The sequence below is a fragment of the Condylura cristata genome, unplaced genomic scaffold (assembly GCF_000260355.1).
Source record: "Condylura cristata isolate star-nosed mole 26May11 unplaced genomic scaffold, ConCri1.0 scaffold00015, whole genome shotgun sequence".
NCBI lineage: Eukaryota > Metazoa > Chordata > Mammalia > Eulipotyphla > Talpidae > Condylura > Condylura cristata.
This window is the reverse complement of record NW_004567116.1, coordinates 26,721,736-26,749,279: the sequence shown is the minus strand read 5'-3', so window position 1 is coordinate 26,749,279 and position 27,544 is coordinate 26,721,736. Positions and strand designations below refer to the sequence as shown.

General features: G+C 38.2%; 2 protein-coding genes across 2 annotated transcripts in view; one reads left to right on the top strand and one right to left on the bottom strand.

Annotated features, from left to right (window-relative positions):
- Positions 1 to 19,740, bottom strand: part of HPS5 (Hermansky-Pudlak syndrome 5) — a 34,521-nt gene extending 14,781 nt beyond the window's left edge. Inside the window, exons 1-13 of the mRNA XM_012725483.1 lie at positions 19,418 to 19,740; positions 16,611 to 16,774; positions 14,850 to 14,960; positions 14,628 to 14,692; positions 14,015 to 14,207; positions 12,840 to 12,973; positions 9,421 to 9,633; positions 9,051 to 9,122; positions 4,451 to 4,539; positions 3,158 to 3,336; positions 2,543 to 2,701; positions 1,518 to 1,704; positions 736 to 838 (exon numbers count right to left, since the gene is read on the bottom strand). Of these exons, the coding sequence (XP_012580937.1) occupies positions 736 to 838; positions 1,518 to 1,704; positions 2,543 to 2,701; positions 3,158 to 3,336; positions 4,451 to 4,539; positions 9,051 to 9,122; positions 9,421 to 9,633; positions 12,840 to 12,973; positions 14,015 to 14,207; positions 14,628 to 14,692; positions 14,850 to 14,960; positions 16,611 to 16,718 (1,613 nt within the window). The 5' untranslated portion in view covers positions 16,719 to 16,774; positions 19,418 to 19,740. The remainder of the gene's footprint in view (positions 1 to 735; positions 839 to 1,517; positions 1,705 to 2,542; positions 2,702 to 3,157; positions 3,337 to 4,450; positions 4,540 to 9,050; positions 9,123 to 9,420; positions 9,634 to 12,839; positions 12,974 to 14,014; positions 14,208 to 14,627; positions 14,693 to 14,849; positions 14,961 to 16,610; positions 16,775 to 19,417) is intronic.
- A 150-nt stretch (positions 19,741 to 19,890) lies between these two features.
- The window catches only part of GTF2H1 (general transcription factor IIH, polypeptide 1, 62kDa), a 29,723-nt gene continuing 22,069 nt past the window's right edge, over positions 19,891 to 27,544 (top strand). Inside the window, exons 1-2 of the mRNA XM_004682999.2 lie at positions 19,891 to 20,027; positions 26,588 to 26,756. Of these exons, the coding sequence (XP_004683056.1) occupies positions 26,603 to 26,756 (154 nt within the window). The 5' untranslated portion in view covers positions 19,891 to 20,027; positions 26,588 to 26,602. The remainder of the gene's footprint in view (positions 20,028 to 26,587; positions 26,757 to 27,544) is intronic.

Genomic DNA, 27,544 nt, shown 5'->3' with positions numbered 1-27,544 from the left:
AAAAAAAAAAACTGCTCTGATCAACTCCATATTTCACATAAAGTACACATAAGATTTAAAATATAATAAGGAGTTGCTTCATTTACTAAAGTGTCTTGATTCAGTGCTTAAGAAAAGGTTTTAACTCCAACTATGTCTGCAGTGTTTCTTCAGTGAAGGCAGAGGGGGCCATGTGATGATCACCTGCCCATACCAGCCACAGAATTAACAAAGAATTTCTTCATAAAACTCAGCAGCTAAATGGCCAATATACTCTTCTTAACAAGTAAAACTTATATTCAGTAAGGCTCAGATAAACAATTAAGGCTGCACAAAGTCTCTTTCAAAATCAAATGTCAAGACTGGTCCCAGGGAATAGTTCAAAAAACTTCTGAAAGTGTCTCATTCTGAGCACAAACTGAAAGACAATCAAGAAATGACTAGTATATACAAACTGTTCCTATGAGAGGATGAGGGAAAAAACAGTGTCAAACTTAGGCTTTGGGGGAGGAGGGAGGTGGAAACATACCTCCAACAATTCAAGTCTCTAGCTACTCATACAAAATGGGAAGCTAAATCTTCCAAAGTGGAAACGAGAAGTTAACAACAGTTTCATATGAGGTTATATGAGAAATAACCAAGAGACTTCGCTTTTTCTAATTTAAAGTGTCTTTTCATTCTCAGCACAAAAGTACCTAATCTGACAACTAAAGTAAAATCAGAAATAGGATTAAATGAAAATACTAATTAATTTACCTTTCCTTGACAGCTTGAAGAGACACGAGAGGAGATGGAGAACGAAATGGTAATGGAATGCCGAAGGGGAGAAAAGTTTCATTCTTATCTGTTTCAAACATCCCTGGAACATGAGAAACATTGTATGATGAATGGAATCAGAAGAAAAAGAAAAAAATCTAATCACAGTGTAGTTATTTAAAGAAATTCTGAAATGAATAAGCCAAAGGAAATGAAAGATTCAATATAAAATCACAAGTGACCCAGATACAAATGAGCAGAACACAAGCTTACAGGATGCAAGGGATGGTCCACATGTGAAACACTTAGTCAGGTACCTGCATTTTCCTACTAACCCTGAATCCCCATAAGTCAAAAAGGAAGTTTAGAGCCTCAATTAATGTCTTCTCAACAGTTCAGTCACAGGAATACTTGAACATCAAAAAGTGAAGGCAATGACCCCCAAAACTGTAGCAATATTTCGTTCCTAATGGAAAATAATTTGGTTAGTCAGGATAAAATTATTCCACTCTTTTGGTTAATGATCTTCCTTCTTAACCTTTTCAGCATATTGACAGATAATCAAAATCAAGTACTTTACCAATCTCTTAGAGAAAATAAAAAAAATAAACATAAATCCACTCTTCTAGTGCCAAACTGAACTATAGGTACAGATGGCAAGTCAATCATCATAATGAAAATTATTAATATTCAATACGAAATTCTAGGCGCAAGATAACCTAGGCAAACAAGAAGAAAGTAACTGCCTCTTATGAGCAACTAACAAGAAACATATCCATCACCTTCATTTCCATGTGAGCCACAACACTGATCTGGTTGGTCCTCTTCTTGATGAGAAGTGAATTCTTTCAGTCTCTCGTCTTCTGAAAAGGTTTGGCTATGAAGCGAACAAGAGTCCTCATCAGACTGACTGCCCCTTCTACTACTAATGACCCGATAAATACCAGAGTCCAAGATGCTGAAACTTTCCTAAAAATAAAAATAATTTCAAAGAAACATAGTAAACTTTTCTATCACAATGTAACTTTTTAAGTCAAAGGCAACATTAAAAAAAGGTTAACAGGGCCCTCCCTGGTGGCGCAGCGGGTTAAAGCACAGCACTGAGAATCTAAGACGGCTTCCGCATGAGTTCGACTCCCGCCTGCCCCGGAGGTGACCACATGGCGTGGCAGACCTCTCCTGACCTGCCCGCTGCTCCCCTCAGCAGTGTACTTCCTCCATCTGCCTGTTCTGCTCCCTGCTCTGTCTCTGGTAAAGCCTCTTCGCCGCCCCTGAGCCTCTGCCCTGTACCCCAGTTCTGTATGAACAAGTAAATAAATCTTTAAAAAAAAAATAGCTAAACAATAACAATCATGGCTTATTAGAACAGATTAGTGAGCTGCCAGGCTTCTGGCAACTGGGTCACTCTCAAGCCCTAACAGCATCATGCAACTGTATTTCTCTAGTTTGTTTCCATAAAGTCGGAGCATGAGAATAATGATTAAATGAGGCAATCCTGAGCTGTGCTGAGACTCAAATTAGTATGAAGCACTCAGAATCATATACTGTACAGGAGGCAATACAAAATACATTTGCAAACAGAATATAAAAAACAAAACAAAGTACGGCTCCAAGAGACTCCTAAACGAAAGCTTCACAGAACTGTCCAACAGCTGGAGGAAAGTCCCCTCTTGACACTCCCTCCCCAAATCCATTATATGAACAGGAAAAACAAGTTTTGGGATCCTAGAGGTAACTGAGTGCAACCGAAGGCAGTAAATCTTACTATACAGTAAAATCTCAAAGAGATTTTACTGAGAATGCCTACATGTGATGAAATGGAGCTCCTTCTACTACTGCAAGCTGAATCAAAAGGTTCAAATTTTAAGATCAAATCTTCCAGTTGAGAAATAAGATCACTGCAGGTTGTGAGATCCAGCTGAGATTTCAAGTGTTCCAGTTTATCTAGAGTCAAGGATTTTCTTCCCTAATAAAAGAAAAAGTAGAAATTCAACAGATTAACTTGCTGTTTATAACTAAATTTCTACACAAATATCAATATATTGAAAAAGGTCTAACATAGAGCATGTAACCAATCTCAAAGTGCTTTAAAAGGCTTAACAAGCTAGAGAAAAAATTAATGAGCACTGCATAACAATTAGGAATACCATTAAGAATAATGGTATCTACAATCAACCCTTTTAAAAAATAAATTTGAGGGCAAATTTAACTGTTTTAAAAGTGAAAAGTAAGCCTTTTTCTTATTTGTTTGGGAAGGAAATATTCCTTTCCCTAGATTTGTTTGACATGTATCCTTTGGTGCTTTATTGTTGCTTTCTCTGAAAATTGTGTAGAAAAGACCAGTAAAGACAAGAAGCTTTGTAGCAATCCTTCAGGAAGGAAGGGTTTTTCACAGCTGATTAACAGAGAAGCTCTGACTCACTCTGCAAGCAATGATGGAATTTTGGAAAAGACAACAAGTACGAGCAGCCAGGTTCCATAGGCCTCTCCTTAGTAGGCGTTCCACACAGCGTTCCACAGATAACAAGGAAAGATGTGAGACTTTTCCACTTATGTGTAAACAGATCAACTCATTCTTGCAGACGGCTACATCCTGAATGTCTACAAAAGCACAAGGGTGAAAACATGGGATGTTAACCAAATATTCCTTTCCCTTTCAGTTAAAGTAGATACTTTTTCATGAACTGTTTGTTCGTTTACATAATGTATTAAAATCTTTTCATGGACATTAGAATGTATCTCTCAGAAATGTCCTAATCTTCCTCTAATGTAGAGTGCACTGCTTTAAAGTCCAAATTCTTTTTCACAGAAAATAGCAACTTAAATATGATAGTAAAGCAGAAGAGTGTGTTTATTCCAATAAATTAACTTTTTTTACAGTTTGGCTGGATCGAATTTCATTCTAATATTTATACTTGTATTTCAACAAAGAAATCATATACTGGACACTGTTCTAAAAAGATCAGAATGAAAGATACAACGAAACACACTCTTCTGCTCTACTATCATATTTAAGTTGCTATTTTCTGTGAAAAAGAATTTGGACTTTAAAGCAGTGCACTCTACATTAGAGGAATATTAGGACATTTCTGAGAGATACATTCTAATGTCCATGAAAAAATTTTAATACATTATGTAAACCAACAAACAGTTCATGAAAAAATATCTACCTTAACTGAAAATTGTGAGTATTATGGGCACCTGTAGGGAGCATAATGTACAAGAAATCAAGTCACCGGATTGGTAGTTTCTCTTTTTTTAAGTTGTTACAAAATATAAAGTCCAAAGTCAATATACTTTTTTTCTGAGTAGCAATACTAAAAATGCTAGATTTCCTCCATTTCCGGTTTAATTTAAAGGAATACAGATTGATTTTGTGTCTCAGTCAAATACAATGACTATTGTTTCCACAAAGATTTATAGAACCTCCCCCCAACCCCACCCCAATTATTAGGACACAAAATTTCTAAAAGGATTAGGAAACCAGATTCAGGGTAAGTTGAGGGAAAAAATTAACTCAGTCAACACTTAGTATTGGCTACTAATACTTAAAAAATGAATAACAATTGTGTTTTAAATTACCCATGAAAAACTAACTGAACACAAGTTGACAAATGAGTAAGTGTACGGATACCTTACTATGGGAAACATCTGTAATTGTTTATCTTTAAAAGGCCTGAGATTAAATCTTTTGTAAGGAGGTAAATATAATTACCTTTGACTTCACTCCAAAGAAGAACTTGAACATTCTGAGGAATGAAAATATAAATTCCTCTTTCTGTCCATGTCAGCACACAATGCTCACTGTAAGTGAAAATGAAATAGAGAATTCTAATTTGCTCAAGTACGTAAGTTTATAATACAGTAATTTTCTAAATTCAGACCTTCCCATTAGTAAAAATCAGACTATAGAAAGAAAACCATGATCCAGCTAATTAAGTCCTAACACTATCTGCCTACCTGTGAGACCCCCATTTTTCCAGTCTATAAAAATCTGCACAGTCTATAGCCAAACCGCCCTGAACAATCTTGTCTAAAAAATAGTATATGATGGTACCAAATTGAAGTAAAATACAGATACTAAATACATTCTAGAAAAAGACAGGTATTTTACTTCATGTTTGTTAAAACAATTAAATTCATAATTGGTATAACAGGAAATATTTAAAACAAGACTAAACATGTTTACCCCCAATCACTGCTCTGATGAGTCACTTTTAATGGTAGTAATGTTCTGACATCCTTAATTATATGGGCAAGAAAAGGTTAAATATTCTTGGTCAACTACATGGCGGAGCTTTATTTAAAAATCTACCTATATTAAGTAACGTATAGCAACTCACCAAGGTAGTTGTGCTATCTTTATGAACAGAAAAACTGAAGCTCAGAGAAATGAAATAACATATCCAAGGTTGTTCAACATGAGTTATAAGAATCAGAATTTATACCAAGTTTCCAAAATCTGGACTTTTTTCTTTATATCGCAAAATGCGCTTCTTCCTTCACATATATTCACTGTTCCACCCAGTACGATCTGGACTCCTAATTATTTCACTTAACTTAATTCTCAAAAAATCATAGATTTCTTAACTGCCAAACCTAATAACTATCCTTAATTCCCTTCTTCTTGATACCCAAACAGAGAACAACATGGTTGACTATTCCTTCCTCCCTAAATCTCACCTTCCTGTATTCTAAGACACTGTATCACTTTCTTGGTCCACTTTCCTTTTCAAGTGTCTGGTATAATCCATGCATGCTCATCTCTTTCTTATACTTCTTTGCTCAAATCTCTCACACTTTCTAGGGACTACTATGTTTTTATATATCACTGGTAATCTCAGCTTCTTTCCTTTAGTAAGGCATTCCCCCATTTATAATGTCCTCATTAGAGTCACGTCTCAAGCATCAGCAAAAGTTCTATCTCCTCTGTAATCTTCTCCAATGGCCCATAGAAATCACTTGCCCTGGTAGGGCAACCGGTTAGGTCTCAGCACTGCAAGCCAGCCGCAGCCACTTCAGTGCAAATTCAATCCCCAGTCCCAGAGGTGACCCACATGGCACAGCAGACTTCTCCTCCTGCCCGCTGCTCCCCTCAGCAGTGTACTTCATCAATCTGCCTGCCTTGCTCCCCACTCTGTTTCTGGTAAATTCTCTCACCACCCCTGCACCTCTGGCCTGTACGCCAGTTATGTATATATAAATAAATAAATCTTTAAAAAAAAATCACTCACCCTGCCTATGAAAATCATGTACTAAACTGCTACAATTGTTGTATTTTACTGTTGTAAAGCTTTCATAGAACTAAACCACATCTCTCGAAACATGAGAATTTTAAAAGGGACGTTTTTCTTTTTTCTAGTTCCCAAGAATATATAAAATAATATATAGTACCATGTACCTATGTACCTATTAAGAATGTATTTAGGTAGGTACATGTACCTATTAAGAATGTATTTAATAGGATTGGGTCCTCAGAATATTAAAATATTCTGCCAATATGAAAGACCATTACCACGACCCTTAAAGTAATCTTTGTCACAAAAATGGGAGAAATGGACAGAATCCTAGTTCACAGTAAAATCAGAAGTCTGTCTTCAGGCCCTCCCTGGTGGTGCAACGGGTTAATAGCACAGCACTATGAATATACCCCAGCCACTGCAGCACAAGTTCAATCCCTGGCCAGGGAGTGGCAGACTTCTCCTGACCTATCCGCAGCTCCCCTCAGCAGTGCATTTCAGTACATCTGTCTATTCTGCTCCCCACTCGGTCTCTGGTGCATCCTCTCACCCCCTACATCTCTAGCCTGTACCCCAGTTTTGTATGCATAATTAAATAAATATTTTTAAAAAGAAGGCTATCTTCAGGAGCCAGAGGGGAAAGAAAAACAAACAAAAATTTAGGATTCACAAGTAAAGATATATAACATCATGATTTTGATACTGAATTTGATATGCATCTTAGAAAGAAGACTTAGCAATAGCAACCTAGATTATATGGATGAGGGAGAGATTCAGCTAGTTGTTTAGTCTTTGTAATTTACACATTCCCTAGTCCTTTAGCCTTTCACTAAGAATAAACAGGCTTAACAGCAAATTTAAAATGTTAAGGAAGGGGAAGGGATACCAGATTACCCAAAAGGAAACAGAGTGTCAGTGTACTTCTTTGTGGGATATGTGAGTGTAAGAGTAAAATTTACCACAAGAACACAAGTATACACACAGAAGAAAAAAGTAAACAGGAGCAAAATGGACTCCTTATTCATGGTCTTTAAAAAAACAAGAAAAACTTCACTGAATTATTTAATTATTATTTGAGAAATCTTTATGTGACCAGCATTGTTGCCATAATAAAAGAGATAAGGGGCCCTCCCTGGTGGTAAAACGGGTCAAAGCCAAAGCTAGCCATAGCCACTTCAGCATGAGTTCAATCCCTGGCCAGGGAGGTGGCCCACATGCCCTGGACAAGCAGGTAACCTCACCTGTCTCACCCGCTGCTCTCCTCAACAGTGTACTTCCTCAATCTGCCTGTTCTGCTCCCCACTCTGTCTCTGGTGAACCCTCTCACTTGCCCCTGCACCTCTGGCCTGTACCCCAGTTCTGTATGCAAAAATAAATAAAACTTTAAAAAATATATATAAAAGAGTTGATAATCTGATGCTGGGGTGGGCACTCAGGGTACAATGAAAAAGTTAGGGTGGTGGAGAAATGAAGTAGGTATGTTTATAAAAACGGAAGAAATGAACAGAATCCTAGTCCAAAGTACATACAAAAATAAGAGTCTAATCTAAGCCTGGTGGAGGAATCAGCAGAGGCTTCAAAGTGGCATTAATTATTGCTTAAGCTAAGAGTAGGCAGAGCAAGATCATGAAGTGCTCTTTTGCTATGGCAGGAACTGTAATAGGTGCTTAAAATAGGTTGGCTCAAAGGAATAACTATATCAGGAGAACCATGCAAGCTGTGGCCTCATCTTAGAAAACATACTCTTGAACCATAATCAACAATTACTAAGTGTCTATTTTGTGCCAAGCACTGTGAATACAGTATATTCCCTCATGGAATATACTGTCCAATTGTAAGACAGTTATAAACTGTATAAATTCTGTGAAGAAAGAGTTTTTAATGTGCTTTATCTAATTATGGGCAAGTAAGTATTTTCTTTTCCAGTAATTTTAAGGGTAAATTATGTATTTACAAAAATATTATACTGTCTACAATTCATTCTCAAATACGTCAAGTGTAGGCAGTGTGACACAGACATACATTAACTAGGGACAATTAGCTAGCATTTCAAGTTTTTTTTTTTTAAATCACATTCTAAGGGTGATCGTATCCTTTGACAGATACGATCAAGAGTCAAACTCCAGAATACACAGTAACAACCTCTAACTAGCATTCTCTGAAGCAGCATTATACCATTTATTAATGAGCCTATTGTTTATCAGAAATAATCTTTCATTGATGGAATAAGCAGATATCAAGAATAATTCTACACACAGATTGATGGGAAGTCAACAGTGATGCCCCCATGCCTGTAGGCAAGACCTACAGTGGTGAGAGAGCCTTTATGGCACTGTCTGCTGCCGCTTCTTAGTCTAGCCTTACACATCACCCAATTAGAAAGCCAGCTGAATCTTGATGTTGAGAATATAGCTGGCTGAATCTATCTCAAGCAGATTTTTATGCAATGTACTTATCAGAGTACCAAAAGGGTAGAAAGCTGAACTTCCACAAGCTTGCAAGAACAAATTCTAGAACTACTTTTATTCTGGCTTGTTAAAAACACATGTTTGTGGCAGACTTCATTCTGAGATTTGTTTTCATTGTAACATCCCACCAAGTAGAGGGGGTTATGAAAGAGTAAGTACCTGATAATTAAAAATGTTCAATTGTTTTAGGTCAGTTAAATTCTGAAAGGGAAGCCTATCTATACAATCTTTTCATTCCTCTTGTATATGCAACACTTCACATAACATGTAACATAGTCACTGCCTAATTTTTTAAAATTAACTTAAAAAGCTATTATCAGGCTCTTCCTGGTGGAACAACCAGTTAAAGCACTGCATTATGAAGCTCTCTAAAGCCACTGCAGTGCAAGTTCGACCCCCCACCAAGGAGCTGACCCACATGGCATGGCAGACCTCTCCTGACCTGTCCGCTGCTCCCCTCAGTGGTGTACTTCAGTGGATCTGCCTGTTCTGTTCCCCACTCTGTCTCTGGTTAATCCTCTCACCTACCATACCTCTGGCCTGTAACCCAATTCTGTAAGCATAAATGTCCATTTTTTTCTTTAAAGGATTCAAAAGAGAAACTTACCTAAGATGCAAGAGTTTGGGAAAAGACAAAGACTGGGAAGAGCCAACCGTATGGTCATACTGAGGTTCTGACCTAGGAAGCAAAGATCTCTGTTAATAATTTAATCAAAACATAAACAATTCCCTATAAAGAAAAAAATTTTTTCCCTAAACAAATTAAAGAACCTAACTGTATCTTCTCTATTTGGTTTGCTTTGATAATTTAAAAAAAAAAAATCATTGATGAAAGCCTATTGGATTCTCTGATTTTTTTTAACATAAATTCAATTTCACTCTTAAAAGGCATAAATCTAATAGAGAATAACAGAGATTTCAATTCAACCCCTCTATGTGAATTCCACAAACATTCACAAGTCACACAAAATCATTACCTTAGAGTAATCACAGGAAGAGGTGGAGATGAGAGGAGTTTCTTAAACTGATGTGTACTTATAACTTCCCCATCAAAGTTTACTTCCCACATCCTGGAGCCAGGACGAGCACAATATATTAGAGGTTGCTGGTTCACAGAACACTTTCCAGGGAAGAAACAAGCTCCATATTCTCCATCTCTTTCCTTGTTTCCAATTTTCCAAAACTTTTCTCTAATACACCAAATAAAAGAGAAGCACCTTTTCTTACAAAAATCAAAAACAAAAAGACAATGGCACCACCAATCAACATGGCCATAATAACCCACCCACAATGCCCTCTTTCATTCACATTCACAATATACAGGAAAGAAAAGAATGGAAAGGTCAAAATAGGGGGCCAGCTCTGACAGACCACTAACCCTGTGACAGGAAACAAGTCATCTACAGAAGGAGGGGCTCACAACTGATGTGAAAGCCCTTTTCAAATCTAAAAACTGAGTGCTACCAAACTGTTTCAGGCATCCTTAAATCCTGCTACTTGCTTTCCAAGTCTCCTGTGGACACTCCAAGGAAACTACTAATCTACCATTCCAACCCTGTCTGTAAGCCAATTCTCTGCCACCAACATCAAATTCCTCACTCTAGCAAGTCTTTCTGAAATTCTGTACCTTGGGATAGTTTGTTCCCTTATGATTATTTTTTTTTTAAAGATTTATTTATTTATTTGTACAGAACTGGGGTACAGGCCAGAGATGCGGAGGGTGAGAGAATTCACCAGAGACAGAGCGGGGAGCAGAACAGGCAGATCGACGAAGTACACTGCTGAGGGGAGCAGCGGGTGGGTCAGGAGAGGTCTGCCACGCCATGTGGTCGCCTCCGGGACAGGCGGGAATCGAACTCATGAGGAAGTGGCTTTAGATTCTCAGTGCTGTGCTTTAACCCGCTGCGCCACCAGGGAGGGCCCCTTATGATTATTTTTAAAAGATTTTAAAATTTATTTTTGTATACAGAAATGGGGTAGAGGCCAGAGGTTCAGGGGCGGTAAGAGGATTCACCAGAAACAGTGGGGAGCAGAACTGGCAGATCCACAAAGCATACTGCTGAGGGGAGCAGCAGGTGGGTCAGGAGAGGTCTGCTGCACCATGTGGGGTCACCTCCAGGGCGGGGATCAAATTTGCATTGAAGCAGCCACAGCTTGGCTTAGCTTCACAGTGTAGCGCTCCAACCTGCTGTGCCATTATGGAGGGCCTCCCTTATGCTTAACTTAGCACACTGCCTGGGAACATGGAAGGAGATGATGATGAAAAGAAATTTTCCTGAAAACTCCTAATTTTTTATGACTTAGCACCATCATTTTTTGATTCCTATAAGCTTACAAATTACATGTGTTCCTTGCTACATTTTCATAGCACTTACCACATCACATGTGGTAACTGGGTCTAACTGCCAGTAGACAAAATAGTTTATGACATTCTTCAGAACAAAGGCCCTTTATTATTCCCCTTGAGTTGAGTTCCCAGTGTATAGCACAACAGCTGGCCCACAGAAAGCGCTCAATACACAGCAGTGCTCCAATATATCAGCCTGTTTAATTGAAGGATGAACTACTAGATTGTCAGAAAAGTCAAGACACATCTTCACTGAAAAGCATAGAAAAAAGTATGTTATAACTCTTCCGACAACCCAACCCAATAATATGCTCTCCAATGTGGATTTACTATGTGAAACTTAAATTACTCAACAAATATCCCTATGCTTAATTGCTTCATGAAAAAGCTAACATCACCTTTACTATAAGAACATGCATGTGAAAACACTCTGAAATGTGTAATATAAGTAGTGGTTTATTACTAATGTTCCTTATTTTGGAAATAAAATGTATTCACTGATTTTATATACTATGTAGTGTTTAATATGGTTCTAAGGATACAGAGGAGAGCAAAAAGTTTTTGCTACATGAACAAATACACGCAACTCACATTCTGATTTACATGCTCATTAATCTTACTTTCTACAGTTTCAAACAATATGTGACAGGCATAAAGCTGAGTATTTTATATACATTACTTTAGTTAACCTTTAAAACTTTCCATATCCTGGATGAGGAAACTCACATTTAGCAAAGTTTTTAAAGTGACAGAATCAAAATTTGAAAACGTATTGTCAGGTTCTTCCAGCCACTGTTCCTTCCTACACTTCCTATACTACACCACTGTTCTTTGTTTCTGTTTGTTTTAGTTTCTCCTGGGATCAACCTTTTTGGTTAACAGAACTGACAGAAAGTAGACAGTAGCTAGAGAGAGAGAGCAGTTATAAGTAGCTTCAGCTTAAAAAAAAAAAAAAGTTGTTAAAAGGGAATACAGATCGCCTGAAACAGAAAAAATCCAAACATAAAGTCTTCGAATTACTGTACTATCCATGCCCCCCAAAACTGGTAATAGAAAATGGGCACTTCTAACACAAGCTATTTTAGCAGCAGTTTTTATATTATTCTCATAATCAAGTCTAGTCTCAGTAAACTGGGAAAACAGTGATTAGCAACTCTATTGCTGCTAGTGAGGGCAAACCTCCACTTATTTAGCTCTTTTAGTTTTTCATGTATACCATCTCACCAAATTCTCAAGACAACCCCCAATAGGGTGTTAACTCATTTCAATGTTCTGCTCACTTCTCAGAACTTTAGCCAAATTTCTGAATAGGGCCATGTGGTAAACTTGAAAACCTATAGATAAAGCTTTGTGAAGCTAACAAATATTTTAACAAAATCTCAAGGGTGGAGTTAAAGATCCATGGATCAAAGGTTGTATAGAGGTACCTGGGATTACAGGATGGAAAACAAATCAACAACAAAGGCTCTAATCTTATCTGCCTTGTCCTTGCTGTGTGATGATAGGCAGGCTCTCTAACTCACTAGATCAAGGCTTTAGACCTGCAAATATGAAAGGGCGATGCCTGCTGACTTCTGTGTTAACTTCATCATTGATCTATGGTGAAATAAGTCAAAACCAAGTACATCATCCTTTCTTCCATGTAATCTGAAAGCTACATCTCCTGCTTCTTAGGCTGTCCAGCTAGGTTCTCTGATGCCAGCCACCTGCCACCTGCTATTATTGGCATCCCTCTTTTTACCTTTTAAAATCTATTAAATACACAAATTTTAACAACTAAATAAATTCAATCAAGGAAGACTTTCTGATCCTTTAGTCTTCCCTCATAGCTCATCATGGGAGAGCTAGATGAATACTTCTCTTTAGGCACATACTGGACTATCTCAGTTTCCTCTCACTACCTTTGCGCTCTCTAACATCAGTCTGCACATAGCTGGTCCCTAATTAAGATTTGTATAATTGAATTGAGGGGCATGGGCTACATGATTTCTAAGTGATCTCCAGTTCTAACATTCTATATATTTTATGACTTCTGTTTAATCAATATACCTCTCAGTGTCACACAAGAAGGATCGAGTAAGTGAAGATACAAGTAGTCTTCCATCCAAATAATCTAACTGGACAACACAGGAGTCAACTGTAGTTATTGTCTGAACAGGAAACATCACAAAAGCAGCAGCCGCCTAAATGGGATATGACAAAGAAATAAAATTTATCATTTTATATATATATATATATGTATGTATGTATATATGTGTGTGTTTGTATATATATATATATGTGTGTGTGTGTGTGTGTGTGTGTATATTTATATAGAATTGCTTTCTCTTTAAAGTTATCCATTACTAGAACTCTTATTTCCTGCCAGGACCCTATACAGAAATAAGTCAAGGAGAGAGAAATCCCCTACACATCTGATATAACCACCTTAGAGGAGAGGAACAATGAGAAGCTTGTCAGTTTTGCTTAACAACAGACTGGGTGTTCTGGCAGGGTAACTGAGACTCAATCCTTCTACTCCAATTATGGTGGAATCCTCGGGACCCACACAGCTGAGCAAAATCCAGGTATCTTTAAGATTCCACTCACAATAGGTTACATACATCATAGACCAGTGAGTTTTCTACACAGCAACCAAGAGGAATATAGGAGTCTGGACAATTGGTGCCATATGTGTATTTGCTCTTTTTTTCTTTAAGAGTTATTTATTTATTAAAAAAAAAGTTATTTATTTATGCACACAAAACTGGGGTACAGGCTAGAGGAGCGGGGGGGTAAGAGAATTCACCAAAGACAGCTGGGAGCAAAACAGGCAGATGGACTGAAGTACGCTGCTGAGGAGCGCAGCGGGCAGGTCAGGAGAAGTCTGCCATGCCATGTGGATCACCTTCCTGGCTGGGGACTTCATAGTGCTGTGCCTTAACCTCTTGAGCCACCAGGGAGGGCCCATGTGTTTGTTATCTTAATCACACGCTAATAAGCATCTTTTCTTTCTTAATAGTTTCATACTAAAGAAAGCTTTGGTTAAGTGAGCCACACACAGGAAATAGTGCAAATTACTGAACTTTGCTCAGAGAAATCATTGTGCAATGGTACCTAGATAAGCCAGGCTACCTTATGAACCACATATAAATAAGTCTCAAAGTTAAACATCTGGGTTATAGATCTATGTCTTTTAACAAACAACTTGTATCTCACCCACACACATAAAAAACTGTTCTCACCTTTGCTTGTTTAGAAGTGTTGATTTTGATGGCAGTAATTTTCCCTGTATGATCACCTACAAAAACTCGAAGAATAGCTGTATCCCAACAAAGGGCTGTAATTTTTCGGCCTTTGTGTTCTGAAGACACATAAATTCGTTCTGGTTTCCCACGACGCTCTTGATTTAATTCCCAAACAACTACAAGACCTTGACTGCAAGAATTGAATCATAAAAGTAAATTGATGGTAGAGGTGAAAAAGGTACAACTCTATTAGGTATAATTTAATACAGCAAATTCTTGTTCTTCAGATAAACAAAACAGAAAATCAAGGCCCTTGTGTTAGCCAATAAAACCTGAATAACAGAGAATTTACAGGTTCTAAATGATCTGTTAGCTTTAAGGGCACTGAAATGTAGTTGCCTCAGATTACCATTGTTCACAAACATTAGGGTAACTGTCCATCTTGGGGTCTGTCAGGCAATGGCAAATTTCCTAGGACATGGGACTTTCAGTGCTGAAAGAGTTACGGTCCTAGGAAAACCAGGATGGCTGGTCACCCTAACATACAACCACATCTGTCAATTCAGAATGCATGTAGAAAAGCTTAAGTAGTTTTGAAATAGTTTCTCACCTAGTAGCTACAGCAACATAATCATCATCATGTAAACAACAGGCAACCTGAGAAATTGCACCTTCCTAGAGCATAAAAGGAAAAATATTAGGCAGCTCCTCAAAAAGGAGCATTTTTTTAAACTCTTCAGTTTCTTAATTCAAAGCATTCTTTATAATGGAGAAATATGCATTTATGAAAAATACTCTGAATGATATATGACAGGGCTGTCCTTAGCCTTACCCTGTGTTGAAGGAAAAACCTGTGCTTCCAGCCTTCTTTCTGAATGAGATTGAGTCCTCCTCCTGAGCTGCCCAAAGCCAACCATTTCCGAGATACAGCTATGCTTGTGCACTAAAAATCACAGACAGTATAAGATCATCACAGTATCTTACCTAAATAAAACCATTCACTGGAAATACCAAGATATGTGAACCAGGTCCCTCCCAAACCCACTCTCTGCCCAGATGGACACCACATAATGACAGTCATGCTCTCATTCTCATACAATGAAAACTACAGAAGAACAAACAGTTCAGTTTTAAATTTTCAATTGAACCTCAAAATGGCTGAAGAGCACAGTTGCATGAATGAGTAATTTTCCCTTGACAAAAGCAAGTACAAAAGTACATCTTTTGTGTACTTTGCCTATGTCATTCCAATTCTGTAAAATCAAGTAAGTCTCAAGGGGCGAAAGCAACCACTTGAATCATTTACTCACTTAAACCATTTCCAGTTTGTATGATTAGCACAAAACACCCACAGCTCTAAGAGCAAGGGAGACTGCAGAAGGCAAAGATGCAGGTGCTTTTATGTCTTCCTACGTTCTCAGCCTGCTGGTTTTTTTTTTCCTTCACCACAAAATAGCAGTAACCATGCTGTCCTATACTGTTCCCAATACCTGGCAAAGATAACTGGTTGGCTGACAAATATTCCCTTCTTCAACCTTTTGTTCTACACTGTAGGCGCTGGAAGCCCTATCAAGGGTTTCACTTACTAAGATTCTCTTGCATCTAGGGGGCGCCATGTGACTCAACTGCAGCAAGACAAAGGCTGCTGGAGCTTCTTGAAAGCTTTACCTTCCCGGGCAAAAAAATAGTGTCTAAGCAAGAGAAAATTTGTCCTTAGCCCTTTCTTTAGCTTAAGATGCTAATGGAGACATCAAAACAGAAACCAAAACTTAACCTTACTTACACATGTGACTAAAAGCCAATATAGGGATGGTGGCAGAATAGGGGACATGAAGAGCCTGAGTCCTCAGGAATATATATCACCTGGTGACTACACAAAAGCCAGAAACACTAACCTACAACAAGGTTATAAATACCTTTTGCTTAAATATTTATTATAATATATTCTGTAACTTGTAACTGAAAAAAACATCTAATGCAGATCCTCACAACTGCTGTGCATACTGCTTGGCCTACTACTTCCTATTCTCACTTTGCTTTGGAGGTAAGAAAGGTGTAGAGTGGGAGTAAAAAAGGGTCAAAAACAATTTTGGAATTATTTATGAGATTTTTTTTCTATCCATATCATTCTTAGATTTAATCAAAAGAACACAGGATTTGAGGTAAGCACATCTGTTCTTCTTTTGCTCAGTTCCATAAAACAGGAAGAACAGAAGATACACCAAACATGTCTTTTTAGAAGGACCTTAGTATAACTGCAATGTTCATGGTGCTCAAAATGTTTAGTATACTCACTTATATACTGTAACTTCAAATACATTATTTTCTGAGAGAAGACAAAAATTGAGAGAAAAAATCTTTAGCAATCAATATCATGGTTTCCAAATATGGGACTGAAGAATTCAAATGACAGTTTACAAATAAGTCAAGAGAGAGCCATGACCTTTACTTCTATGTAAGGTATTACCAGCATAGGTAAGAACACCCAAAGTTCCATAAAACACAAAGAACTGGAGCAGGGGACACACGTAATAGAGAGCACACAAATATAAGACTATAGAACTAAAACTGATACAAGGAGTAAAGCATTCACCTTTAGACGACTGGAGTCCAGTCTCAGGGCTGAAAGTAATGGATCCAGAGACTCAAACTCTGCAAGAACATGGCTGTAGGAATCCGGTATCACAGGCACAAGAGTCATTTAGCCAGAAAGTTGAAACTATGCTGGGTGATAGGCACAGGATTCCTTACTAAAACCTGTAAAACAATTTAAGGCATTTGCTATTACGCAACATTCCATTAATGAATACATGAAGATTAGAGAGTAACATGGGACTGGAATCCCTACTTTGGAGATGATTAGCATCTAGATGGAAAGAAAATAAATAGAGGTAACATTGTAACAGTCAACTAGTAACGTTAACATTTCCTAACTCTAAAATTCCCAGATTCTTTAAGCCCTCCATTCTTTCCTACTGTTTATATTACATTGTGAAGTAGGTACAATGGACACCATAGGATTTCAAAGGAAAGCTGGCCAACCTCCTCTATGGTCAAATACTAACTTTGCTGCATTTCTTTGAACTGTAGATATGTCTTTAAAAGAATCATATTAAAGGGCAATCTTTGTAAATACCTTAAAAATGTACACCTTATCCAAAAACTCAAGTCACCAGTTAACTATTTAATAGTGTTTCACAGGAACAGGCCATTGGATCTCTCTTTTGTAAGGGGCTCCAGAAGTATCTGCTGAATGAATGAATGCACCTACTAAGAAAGAAGGTGCAGAGAATTGCAGGACAAGAACTTCAATAGAAGAAACCTGATAGAAATGAACAAGAATACTACCAGGTAGCACAGGCCAAGTAATCAATAAAGACTTTAGAAACTGACACAAGATATGTCAGTTCTTAGAGAAGTTGCTGGAAGGTGGTGTCAAACAATTCTAAACTTACCTTTCTTAGCAAAAATTAATTTCTTTGTGACTACTGCTCCCTGAAATGCCACCCTTTTTCTCCAAACCTACTAATTTAAAATCCAGCAGAAATACTATTCCCAGAATTTACAAAGTGGAAGAATGCTTCATAAGTAATTTAGTGCACATAGCTACTTAATTCAAAAATTAGTTTTGTCATTGATCCCTGAACATTTCCAGTGAGGATAAGGAAGCACTATCTCCTGAAACTGTTCAACCCACTCCTCCACAGTTCTGTTATAAGGTACTTTTTGATATTGGGCTGAAATCTTATCACTTAGAACTTTTACTAAGTAAGTATTCTTAATTGTGTCTTGTACAGTTGACTTCTTCTGCATGGCAAGGGAATTAGTTTACTTTTTCCAAAACAACCTTTCAGGGGGAAGGAAACTTTCAGTATTTAAAAGTGTTATCAGGTCTGATTTAAAAAAAAAATCTAACATTCCCAATTTTTCAATCATTCTGACCATTTCCAAATTCCTCTGTTCTAGTCAACTTTCTTCCAAAGCACTGCAGTTTTCCTAAAGATGTGATGCCCACACCTTAACATACTTCGTAAGTGGTAGGATTAACATAGAATAGAAACACTAACTTCTTGATCTGTAGACTAAATTTTTATATTACAATCTAAAATAACACCAGGTGTGTTTTTAAAGTAATTATGTCACACTTTTGATTCAACAGAGCAAGAAGTCAACTAAAATCTAAAGAAAGTTACACATAAAATCAATATAATCTTCCTAGTCAATAACTACAGTAGAATTGAGCTCAAACTGAACACTGCTATTAATCAAATGTGGCAAAAGATTAAAAAGTACCTAGAAATTTTAAAACTTTGTACCAACAAAAACAAGAGAACTTTGAAAACTGTTAAAGCTGAGTTATGTGAATATGAGGATTAGTTATCTTTTCCTGTCTATTTTGTATGTCTGAAATTTTTCACACAACTTCCTAATATACAAAGAAAAAAAATTGTACACAACTTTAATAGCTCTTTTTATATAATTTATTATCTCATCCCACTTCTTTTCCCAACTTCATCTCCTATCTTATATTATCTTCTGTTTTTCAACTGTTCAGTTCTATTTTTGTTTCTTTCAGTCTATAAACTTTGTTTGCCATGGCTTAATATACCTGTTTGTTTATAATCTTCCCCCATGCAACAAAACTCAGTTTTATAGAAAGCTGAGTTTTCTATAAAGCTGAGTTTAAGTTTTATTTAAGTCAGTGAGAATTCCAGCCTAATATTTAACCAATACAGGTGGCCATAAATGCTTACCAAAGTCAAGGAAACAACTTAATGAAGGGTCGACTTGCTATGGTCACTGATCACCTAAGAGTTGGACCTGAGACTAGAATTTGGTTGAGTTCAAATCTAATCCAGATTTGTCAGTAACATAAAAGAGTAACAGGATCAAGGAAAGTTTCTTCTCATCGTCCCAGTATTCATTTTATCCACCAAAGGAATGTCCACACCAAATGCAAATCACAGCAGTCTCTTTCCCACTGTTGGGTGTTTGGAAATAAGCCAGAGGAGGAAGCAAAAGTAAAGCTATTACAAGAAGGGAAGTTGGTGATTCCCCTCTTCATAATAGAACCTTTCTATCCAAAAATGTTTCATATCAGACAACGAGCTGGTGACAATGCAGTCAACATTCAGTGATTCTGCAGTGTTCCAGGTGGTTGCACGCACCACAGGAGACAGTCCCTGCCCACTAGCAGCTCCTTGACTAGAGGAACTGCTACCTTTTTGACAGCAGTTAACACTGCATTCAGCTCTCTGGAGAAGAGGAGCCTCGGCAAGCAAGTTTTCAAAATCGGGCTCACACACCAGCGGCCCAGAGGGCTCAGCCCCGCTCCACCACCTCCACCACTCGCAGCCGCGGTGAGTCAGACCTTTCCGGTCTTCGCGTCGGTACACTTACCACGCACGGAGAACGGCACTCAACTTCAGCTTTCCCTACCGCTCCACCCCTCCTCGGCGTACGTCATTCCGAGCGTCGGGGGACGCGGGGACACGCCGCTAACGGTACTTCCTAGTCACGTGACAGGTCACGCCCCTGCCTGTGCGTGGTCCCTCCCCCTCAGGCCGCGGTCGCAATTACGCTCTCTGTGGCCTGCAGTCAGCAGGGTACTGCTGACCGAAGACTCGGCGTCGACCCACACCGGAGAAGCTCTAGGCCAAAAGGGGTGCGCCAGCCAGGATTCCGGTACCCTTCCACTGCTTGAGACGGGCGAGAGGAAATGAAACAGGCGGGAACTGGCGGAGGAGGGAGGAAACTAGCGGAAGGTGTCATGGCGGCCGCGCTCTGGGTCACGTGGCCCACAGGCCCGCCTTGGCACTTCCGGTCACGTGCCCTCAGAGTTCTCGCAGCCAGCGATGGAGGCGAGACCCCCCAGTAACAGAGGCGGTGGCGACGGCGGCGGCCGCTGGGCTTCGGTCTCTTCCCGGCAGCATCAGTAAGAAGCTTAGTGGAACTCAGCCCAACCCAGCCCACTTACGTGATCTCTGCCTAGGGTCGTAGCTCCCACCTGGTAAGTTTAGACCGAAGAATGGGGGTGGGTAGTTGGGTGGGTGAGTGAAGAGCTGACAGGCCCGGGGGCCGCGGGACCGCGCGGCTTATGCCTCTTTTCCCTGCCCCCCTGTCGCGGTCGCCACAGCTTCCAAGTCTGCGGTCTTGGTACCCCTTTATTATCCTGAAGCAAGGGAAAAGAAACCCCCTGATCTACTTACCTATAGGAAACCTACCCGTTCACTGAGAGGAAGGGCTCAGAGGACTGACCCAAAGCCATGATCAGACTTGATTCATTAGGATGAAGGAAGTGAAGGCCTCTCCTGGGCAGACGAGCCTTTTCCCGTTAGGAAATGTGCCGTTCAGTCTTTCGATTTAATAGAAACGCTTCGTGTCCGCTCACATTTTGTCTTGCCTGTCAGTCTTGCCTCTCTTAAAACTTTGCTAACACGTGCCAGTTCACCCCAAATTTTGGTCAGTAGACAGATTCGATTGACCTGTAATGACTGGAAATAATTAATTGCACACACATGCAACACATACCACTTATGAATCCCTCGATGTCCACAGAAATTAAATTGATGAGATGTATGGGATTAACTTTTAAGCATTTTTTATTGACTATAAGGTGAGGGGAAGGGAAAGAGATTTAAAAAAAATAAACTTCCTCATTAGAGGACCTCTTTTTTTTTTTAATTTAAAAAAATACTTTATTCATACAAAAACTGGGGTTCAGGCCAGGGTGGGGAAGGTGAGAGGGTTCACCAGAGACAGAGTAGAGAGCAGAACAGGCAGATTGAAATACTTGCTGAGGTGAGCAGCGGCATGACAGGAGATGTCTGCTATGCCATGTGGGTCACCTCCCAGGCCAGGAATGGAACTCATGCTGCAGTGGCTGCTGATCACTTCCTAGTGCTGTGCTTTAACTCTTTGGGCCACCAGAGTGGGCCCAGAAGACCCTATTTTAAAGACATGCAAAACTAAGTAGGTTGAAATATATTATGAAGTTAAGTAGTGCCTGTAAAAAAGGTTTTTAACAAGTTCTTCCCATGCATTATTATTGGGGATCCCAATATAAAACAGCATTCTCTTGCGGAATTGAATTTGGGAGGGCCAAGCCTCACCACTTAGCATTCCCTCTTCGCACATAATTTGAAAATCTTACTGGGCTTTGATAAATAAACCAAAGTTACCCACCAGGAGATTTGTAAAAGTCAAAACTACAAGAGTTGAGTTGGAAAGGTCACTACAACAGCAGGGGAGATAACCTCTGGTATCAGGCTACCAGAAAGACTGGGCTCTGCAGAGAGGGAACTTTGTACCTTTTAGCAGCACCAAGTCCCTCTTGAAGAAAAAAGAAATAATTTGATTCCTTAAACCTAATCTCTGCCCATCAACCAACATTTAGTAGTACACCAAGCTGATTTTTTGCTTCTAGTAATAGTAAATACATATGGCATTGCAAATGTAAAAAAAATAACCCATGCAAAATGAAAAATTTTAGGAAGATTGGGGAAAATACAGGAGTCAGCTAATAGTAATGAATCAAGTGATCACCTCCAGTCATTTGTAATGCTTTCTGTATGTACTGCCTTCAGGACTTACCTCTTCCCACTCAGGTCTGTCTGCCCGCCTTATGGCCTCCTGTTCTGTGTGCCATGTATGTTGTTTTTCCCCTACCATAAGAAGCTTGTCTACTTTTGCTTCCTGCTTTTGACTACTGTTTCCTACCTCATGAATACTAATGATAAAGGTATCTGTGATCTTCTTTTCCCTCTTTCCTTCTTTCAGTGTGGCAATGCCAGGCATCTATCTAATAGTTCCTTTCCTTTCCCCTTTCCCTAGCTTACTGCTTTTTCCTCAATTTTGGTAATATACTCTTGTCAGTATGCAGTATTAGTGAGTAGGAGCACACATTCCCTTTATCTTGCCCCTTCCTTTTGAATTGTCCTTCTCTGCCTCTCCCTGCACAGTGAGAAAGTGTTCATTTTAAAATTTCTGCATTAGTTATTCCCTTTTAAATCTTGTCATTGTAAGTACCCTGTAACTACATTTTGGTCACCCTTTTTGCCTACTTCCAAGGTCTTACCCGCTGTAGTGCTGAATTGTTTAAATGTTTTTGGATTGCCTGATGTCACGCAGCATTCCATATCTCCATTTTGTATGCTGGCAGATATGGCTGCTCTCTCTCTCTCTCTAAGTCCTTCACTTAGGCATTTTCCCCTTCACTTTATTTCTGCATACTAGAAGGGGATGTAGGCAATGGGAAAACAAAGATGCAGTATTTAAATATTTCTAAACAGTTTCAAATTCCTTCAATTGCTGTTATAAGCCAGAAGTTACAATCTTTGAAGTGAGAGCTGTGGTGCTTCCTAGAGTTCAGCTGAGAATGTATGCACAAGGGTTTCCTGTATCTTAGCAAAATTCTATTTAACAATAAAGGTCTTAGATTCATAGATCTTTATTGCACTCTTGCAATAGGTCAAATCATGCTGCTGGATACTGTGTTTCAACGAAGACACACAAGAGCCCCTGCCCTCTTTATGAAGCTTATAGTCTGCCGAGGGAGACAGACATTAAGATAGTATTCATAAAAATAAATTAGTTGTGGTAAGTGCTGTGGAGAGGATAGGAGACCTTGCCTAGTAACTGAAAATTAAAGGAGGCCAAAAATAAAGTGATAGTGAAAAAATAAGAGTGAATTGATGGCAAGAGAAGGGGCAAGGCGGAAAGTCATTGTAAGGCATGTACATTCAGCTGTAGTTTTTTTATAAACTGACATTTATTTTTAATTTAATAAAGTTGGAATTTTTTTCAGCCACACCTTTTAACTGCAAATGAATAGTACCTTTGCTGGAGGATCTTGCTATTTAAAGAAATCTGTGGCATAATATTTCATAAATAAAATAAGGAAAGCGAAAACTAAGTTTTTGCCTAGCCACTTTGTTTAAATGTAACTGCACCTATATTTTTGTAAATGAAACAATCTATAGACTTTACATAGAGTTCTACTGAGAAATGTTTGTCACCCACAAAATCTCTTTCAAGAAAAACCTGGAGCTCACGAAAATCATTGTAAGATAACCCCACTGGTTCTATTAAACTTCTTAAAACTGGTCTTTGTACATTTAGCAGAGGATGCTACAGATCTGGAAAGTTTGCCAAGCAAATTAGCATGAAACAGTTGACCAGTCCTATCTAACATGCAATAAACTTATCTCCAGTTTAAGTTTTAAAGTTCCTCTAACTATAGTTTTAGTATACATAGGTTTTCCATGTTATATGAGATTTGTGCTCTTCCCAGTTGGTTGAAAGAAACTGACTCCAGTAATCAGTCTGTCAGTCTAACTTATTTTCTACCTTATAGTTTCCCTTTACTCATCTTTTCTTTCTTACCTTTCTAAATCAAAAATGTTATTTGTTCTTTTGCAAAGGTAACACTTCCCATTTGTTGGCTATAAGCCCAGTTTATTGGGGACTTTACTGTAGACTGTCCTTGCCCACTGCTCTTCCTCCACCTGTGAACATACTTAAAAGTTTTCCTATAATTAACTACTTGCCTTGCTTCTCACCCCATTCTTCCTCAGAATTTAATTCATGTTTCCTAAAATGTGGTTTGTATGATATGCAGTATTTTACATAAATAATAAGGTTTTTATTTTATAGTAATGTGCTCATAATAATTATTTGAAAATGTTAAGGTATTTTATTGTTCCATAGATGTTATAAGATTTTTTTATGAAGTAATTTTTTTTTTTACTAAGTAAAATATAATCCAAAGGGTATACGTGTATTATAGAAGTTCGAAATAAGTTGTTTTCATTTTTACCCATATGAGTGTCCCTGATGCTTTCCCATATTCTTACAAACATGATAGGGAATAAACTCATAGGAAGACACTTAAATTTTATCTACTCTTCTCATGACAGTATGCATATTATAGATAACCCAGAAATCAAAACGAGCATTCAGATCATCTGTAATTCTATCACCTATTGATAACTCTGGGATTATACATATTGCCAGCACAGCATAGTGGAACTCCAAGGTCAGGCTGACCCAGATTCAAATCCAGGCCTACTACTTCCTTAATGCTTTGGGAAAGCATCTTGATTTCTCACAGTCTTGTTTCTTTCATCTGCAGGACGGAGCTATTAATAGAACCTACCTCAAGATTGTTAACTGAGAATTGAATGAGATGGTGCCAGTAAAAAACTTAGCCTAATGTCTGGCACATATAATAAAGCAATAAATTCTAGATAGATGTTTTTAAATTTAAGAATGTGGAATCAATCTATTTGCTTTTTTTTTTTTTTTTCACTTTTATCACTTAACGGTGTATTTTCTCATGTCATTAAATGGACTTAAAACAGTGGTTTTCAAATTTATAAAATGGCAATAACCTTGTAATCTACTTAGAAGGACCTAAAAAAAACAAATTGGTTAAAAATTGGTACTACATATTAAGAATTTTAACTCATCATATATAGTGTATAAATACTAAAATTATAGCTGTTGGCCCTCCCTGGTGGTGCAGCAGGTTAAAGCACAGCACTAAGAGGCTAAAGCCACTTCCGCATGATTTCTATCCCCACCTGCCTGGAAGGAGATCCACATGGCACGGCAGACCTCTCCTGACCCGCCCACTGCTCCCCTCAGCAGGGTACTTTGTTGATCTGCCTGTTCTGCTCCCGACTCTGTCTCTGGTGAATCGTCTCACCGCCCCTGCACCTCTGGCCTGTACCCTAGTTCTGTATGCACAAATAAATGAATCTTTAAAAAATAAAATAAAATTATAGCTATTATAAAAAGTAGGGAGAAATATTTTCAGTGACATGTGAACAATCAGATAATTTACCTGGATATACTTCCTGATCATGCTTGGAACATGGATACAAATAAGCATAATTCAAAATTAAGAAAATTGATGTTTAGGCTGTGGGGTAATGGAATGGGATTCCCATTACTAATGCCTATCACTCTTAGTAATGCTTATTTTCCATTAGGCCTCTAAAAGGAGAATAGAAAGGCTAATTATTTTTAATAGCTAGTGGCACATCCCATAGTGTACCTATTTGTTTTTGTTTTTGTTTTTTTAAAGATTTATTTATTTGTACATACAGAACTGGGGTACAGGCCAGAGGCTCAGGGGTGGTGAGAGGCTTCACCAGAGACAGAGTGGGGAACAGAACAGGCAGATCGAGAAGCAGCGGGCGGGTCAGGAGAGGTCTGCAGCGCCATGTGGTCACCTCTGGGGCAGGCAGGAATCAAACTCATGCAGAAGTAGCTTTAGCTTCTTAGTGCTGTGCTTTAACCCACTGCACCACCAGGGAGGGCCCATGTACCTATTTGTTTTAACCTCAAGAGAAAAATGTTTCAGAAAGCTTCATGTGTTTGTTCAGGGAAAATCTAAGTCTGATGACACCTAAATTTGCTGATTTCACAAAATTGTGCTTTGTAACCTGAAGAAGTAAAATTTTAAAATGAGATTTTTAAATAAAATAAAAACTAAATCATAACCTTACCAGCACTGGCATATATGTAACATTTGTGTTTCTACTTAACCCCATTCCAGCCTAAGGTAGACATCAGTAGTGCATCTTTGCTGTTGAACCCAGACAACCTCAAAGTCCCCTGCAGCTTTATACTCCAGAAATGATTTGAGTTGAATATTTAATATTCCCAGTATTGGGGAGAAGTGGGAAGTCTGGACTATCCCTACATTACAGTTAACCATATAAAGGTGAATCTTAGCCAGGATAAGCTGGGTGATTCAAGACGTTGGCTTGTTAGAAAATGAGGGAAGTAGCATTTGATGTGTTACGAATTATCATTCCAAATAAACAGGAAGAACCTTAGACCAAAATTCTGAAAATGGTATAGGTTTAGGTCTGCAAGTGGTTCTTTAAATTTCAGTTGAAACAAATTTGAATTATTCCAGAAGGTCCTGTGTAATTGTAAAGTTCTATAATTCTCGTTATAGATTAACAACCACTTATTTGTAAACAAGATACAAGGCTTGAGAATATAGCAAGAAAGTAAAAATAAATTGGAAATTCTCTAATTAGCATATGTGGAAATGGTTTACAAACACAAGTAAGGGCCCTCCCTGGGTTAAAGCACAGCATTATGAAGCTATTGCAGCCACTGCAGCACAAGTTCAATCCCTGGCCAGGGGGGTGACCCACATGGCATGGGTCTTCTGTCTTCGCCTGTTGCTCCCTCAACAGTGTGTTTCATTCTGCCTTTTCTGCTACCCACTCTGACTCTGCAGAATCCTCTCAGCCCCCGCACCTCTGCCTATACCCAGTTCTGTATATATAAATAAATAAATCTTTAAAACAATAGAAACACTGGCAAATATTATAACCTGTGAATGCTGTGTAAATTCACACCTCTGGTATGAACAAAAGTAAATTTAATTTCAAAGAAATAATGCCAATGATTTTATCTTCAGTTTTGAATTAGAGCAGAGACTTTCCTTTCTTACAAATTTGCTACAGTTTAAGTTGTAGATTTGGAAGAAATTCTAAAAGTCGGCAAATCACAACTTTGAATGTGAAATCTTTTTATCTCTATTAGCAACATCTAGCCATTATGGCAACATCATCTGAAGAAGTTTTGCTAATTGTAAAGAAGGTGCGTCAGAAGAAGCAGGATGGAGCACTGTATCTCATGGCAGAAAGAATTGCTTGGGCACCTGAAGGCAAAGATAGATTTACAATCAGCCATATGTATGCAGATATTAAATGTAAGTCACCTACACTAAGGTTTGATATATATCTTACCTATTAATAATTTTGTAGGACGATTGCTTATACAGTCTTTATGGGTTTGTTATTATATCTAAAAAGTCAATCACACAGTAATAATTACAAAATACAATCATTGAATACGTATTACTCTAAAATCTGTCTTTTCTGCTTAATGGTGTATACAACTTTACCTATGCAATTCTATCTCATAGAAAGATCTCCACATTTCCTTTTAAGAGTTATATAATATGCCACTGAAACCACATTGCAGTATAGATCTGTACAATAATATTTTTGTGAGGTTTTTGTATATGGAATACATCTCTGGCATGGACTTAATGTTTTAAACAGTTCGTGCATTTAAAATATTGATAGATGATGCCTAAATGTCCTTTAATAAAATTGTAACATTTAAACTAGTTGTTTAATTAATCTTTAGTTATATAACCATTCTCTGTTGAGAATATAGGCTCAATATACTGAATGCAATGGGAAAATACAGAACATAAATTTTTTTTAATGACGTCATTGTTAATTTTTGAACATTGTTTGATTTTTTTCCCTTCAGGTGGTATGCCCATAGTTCTTTCACCACCATAGCAGTCATGATCCATCTCTCCAGTCCTTTATATTCTTCCTTCCCCTGTTTAACCCCTTTCCCTCTGCTTCCCCTGCAGAACATAAATTTTGTTTTGTTTTGTTTTGGTTTTTGTGGGTTTTTTTTGAGAACATAAATATTTTTAACTGGATACAGGTCAGCATAGTGCACTGTATCTAGCAGAAA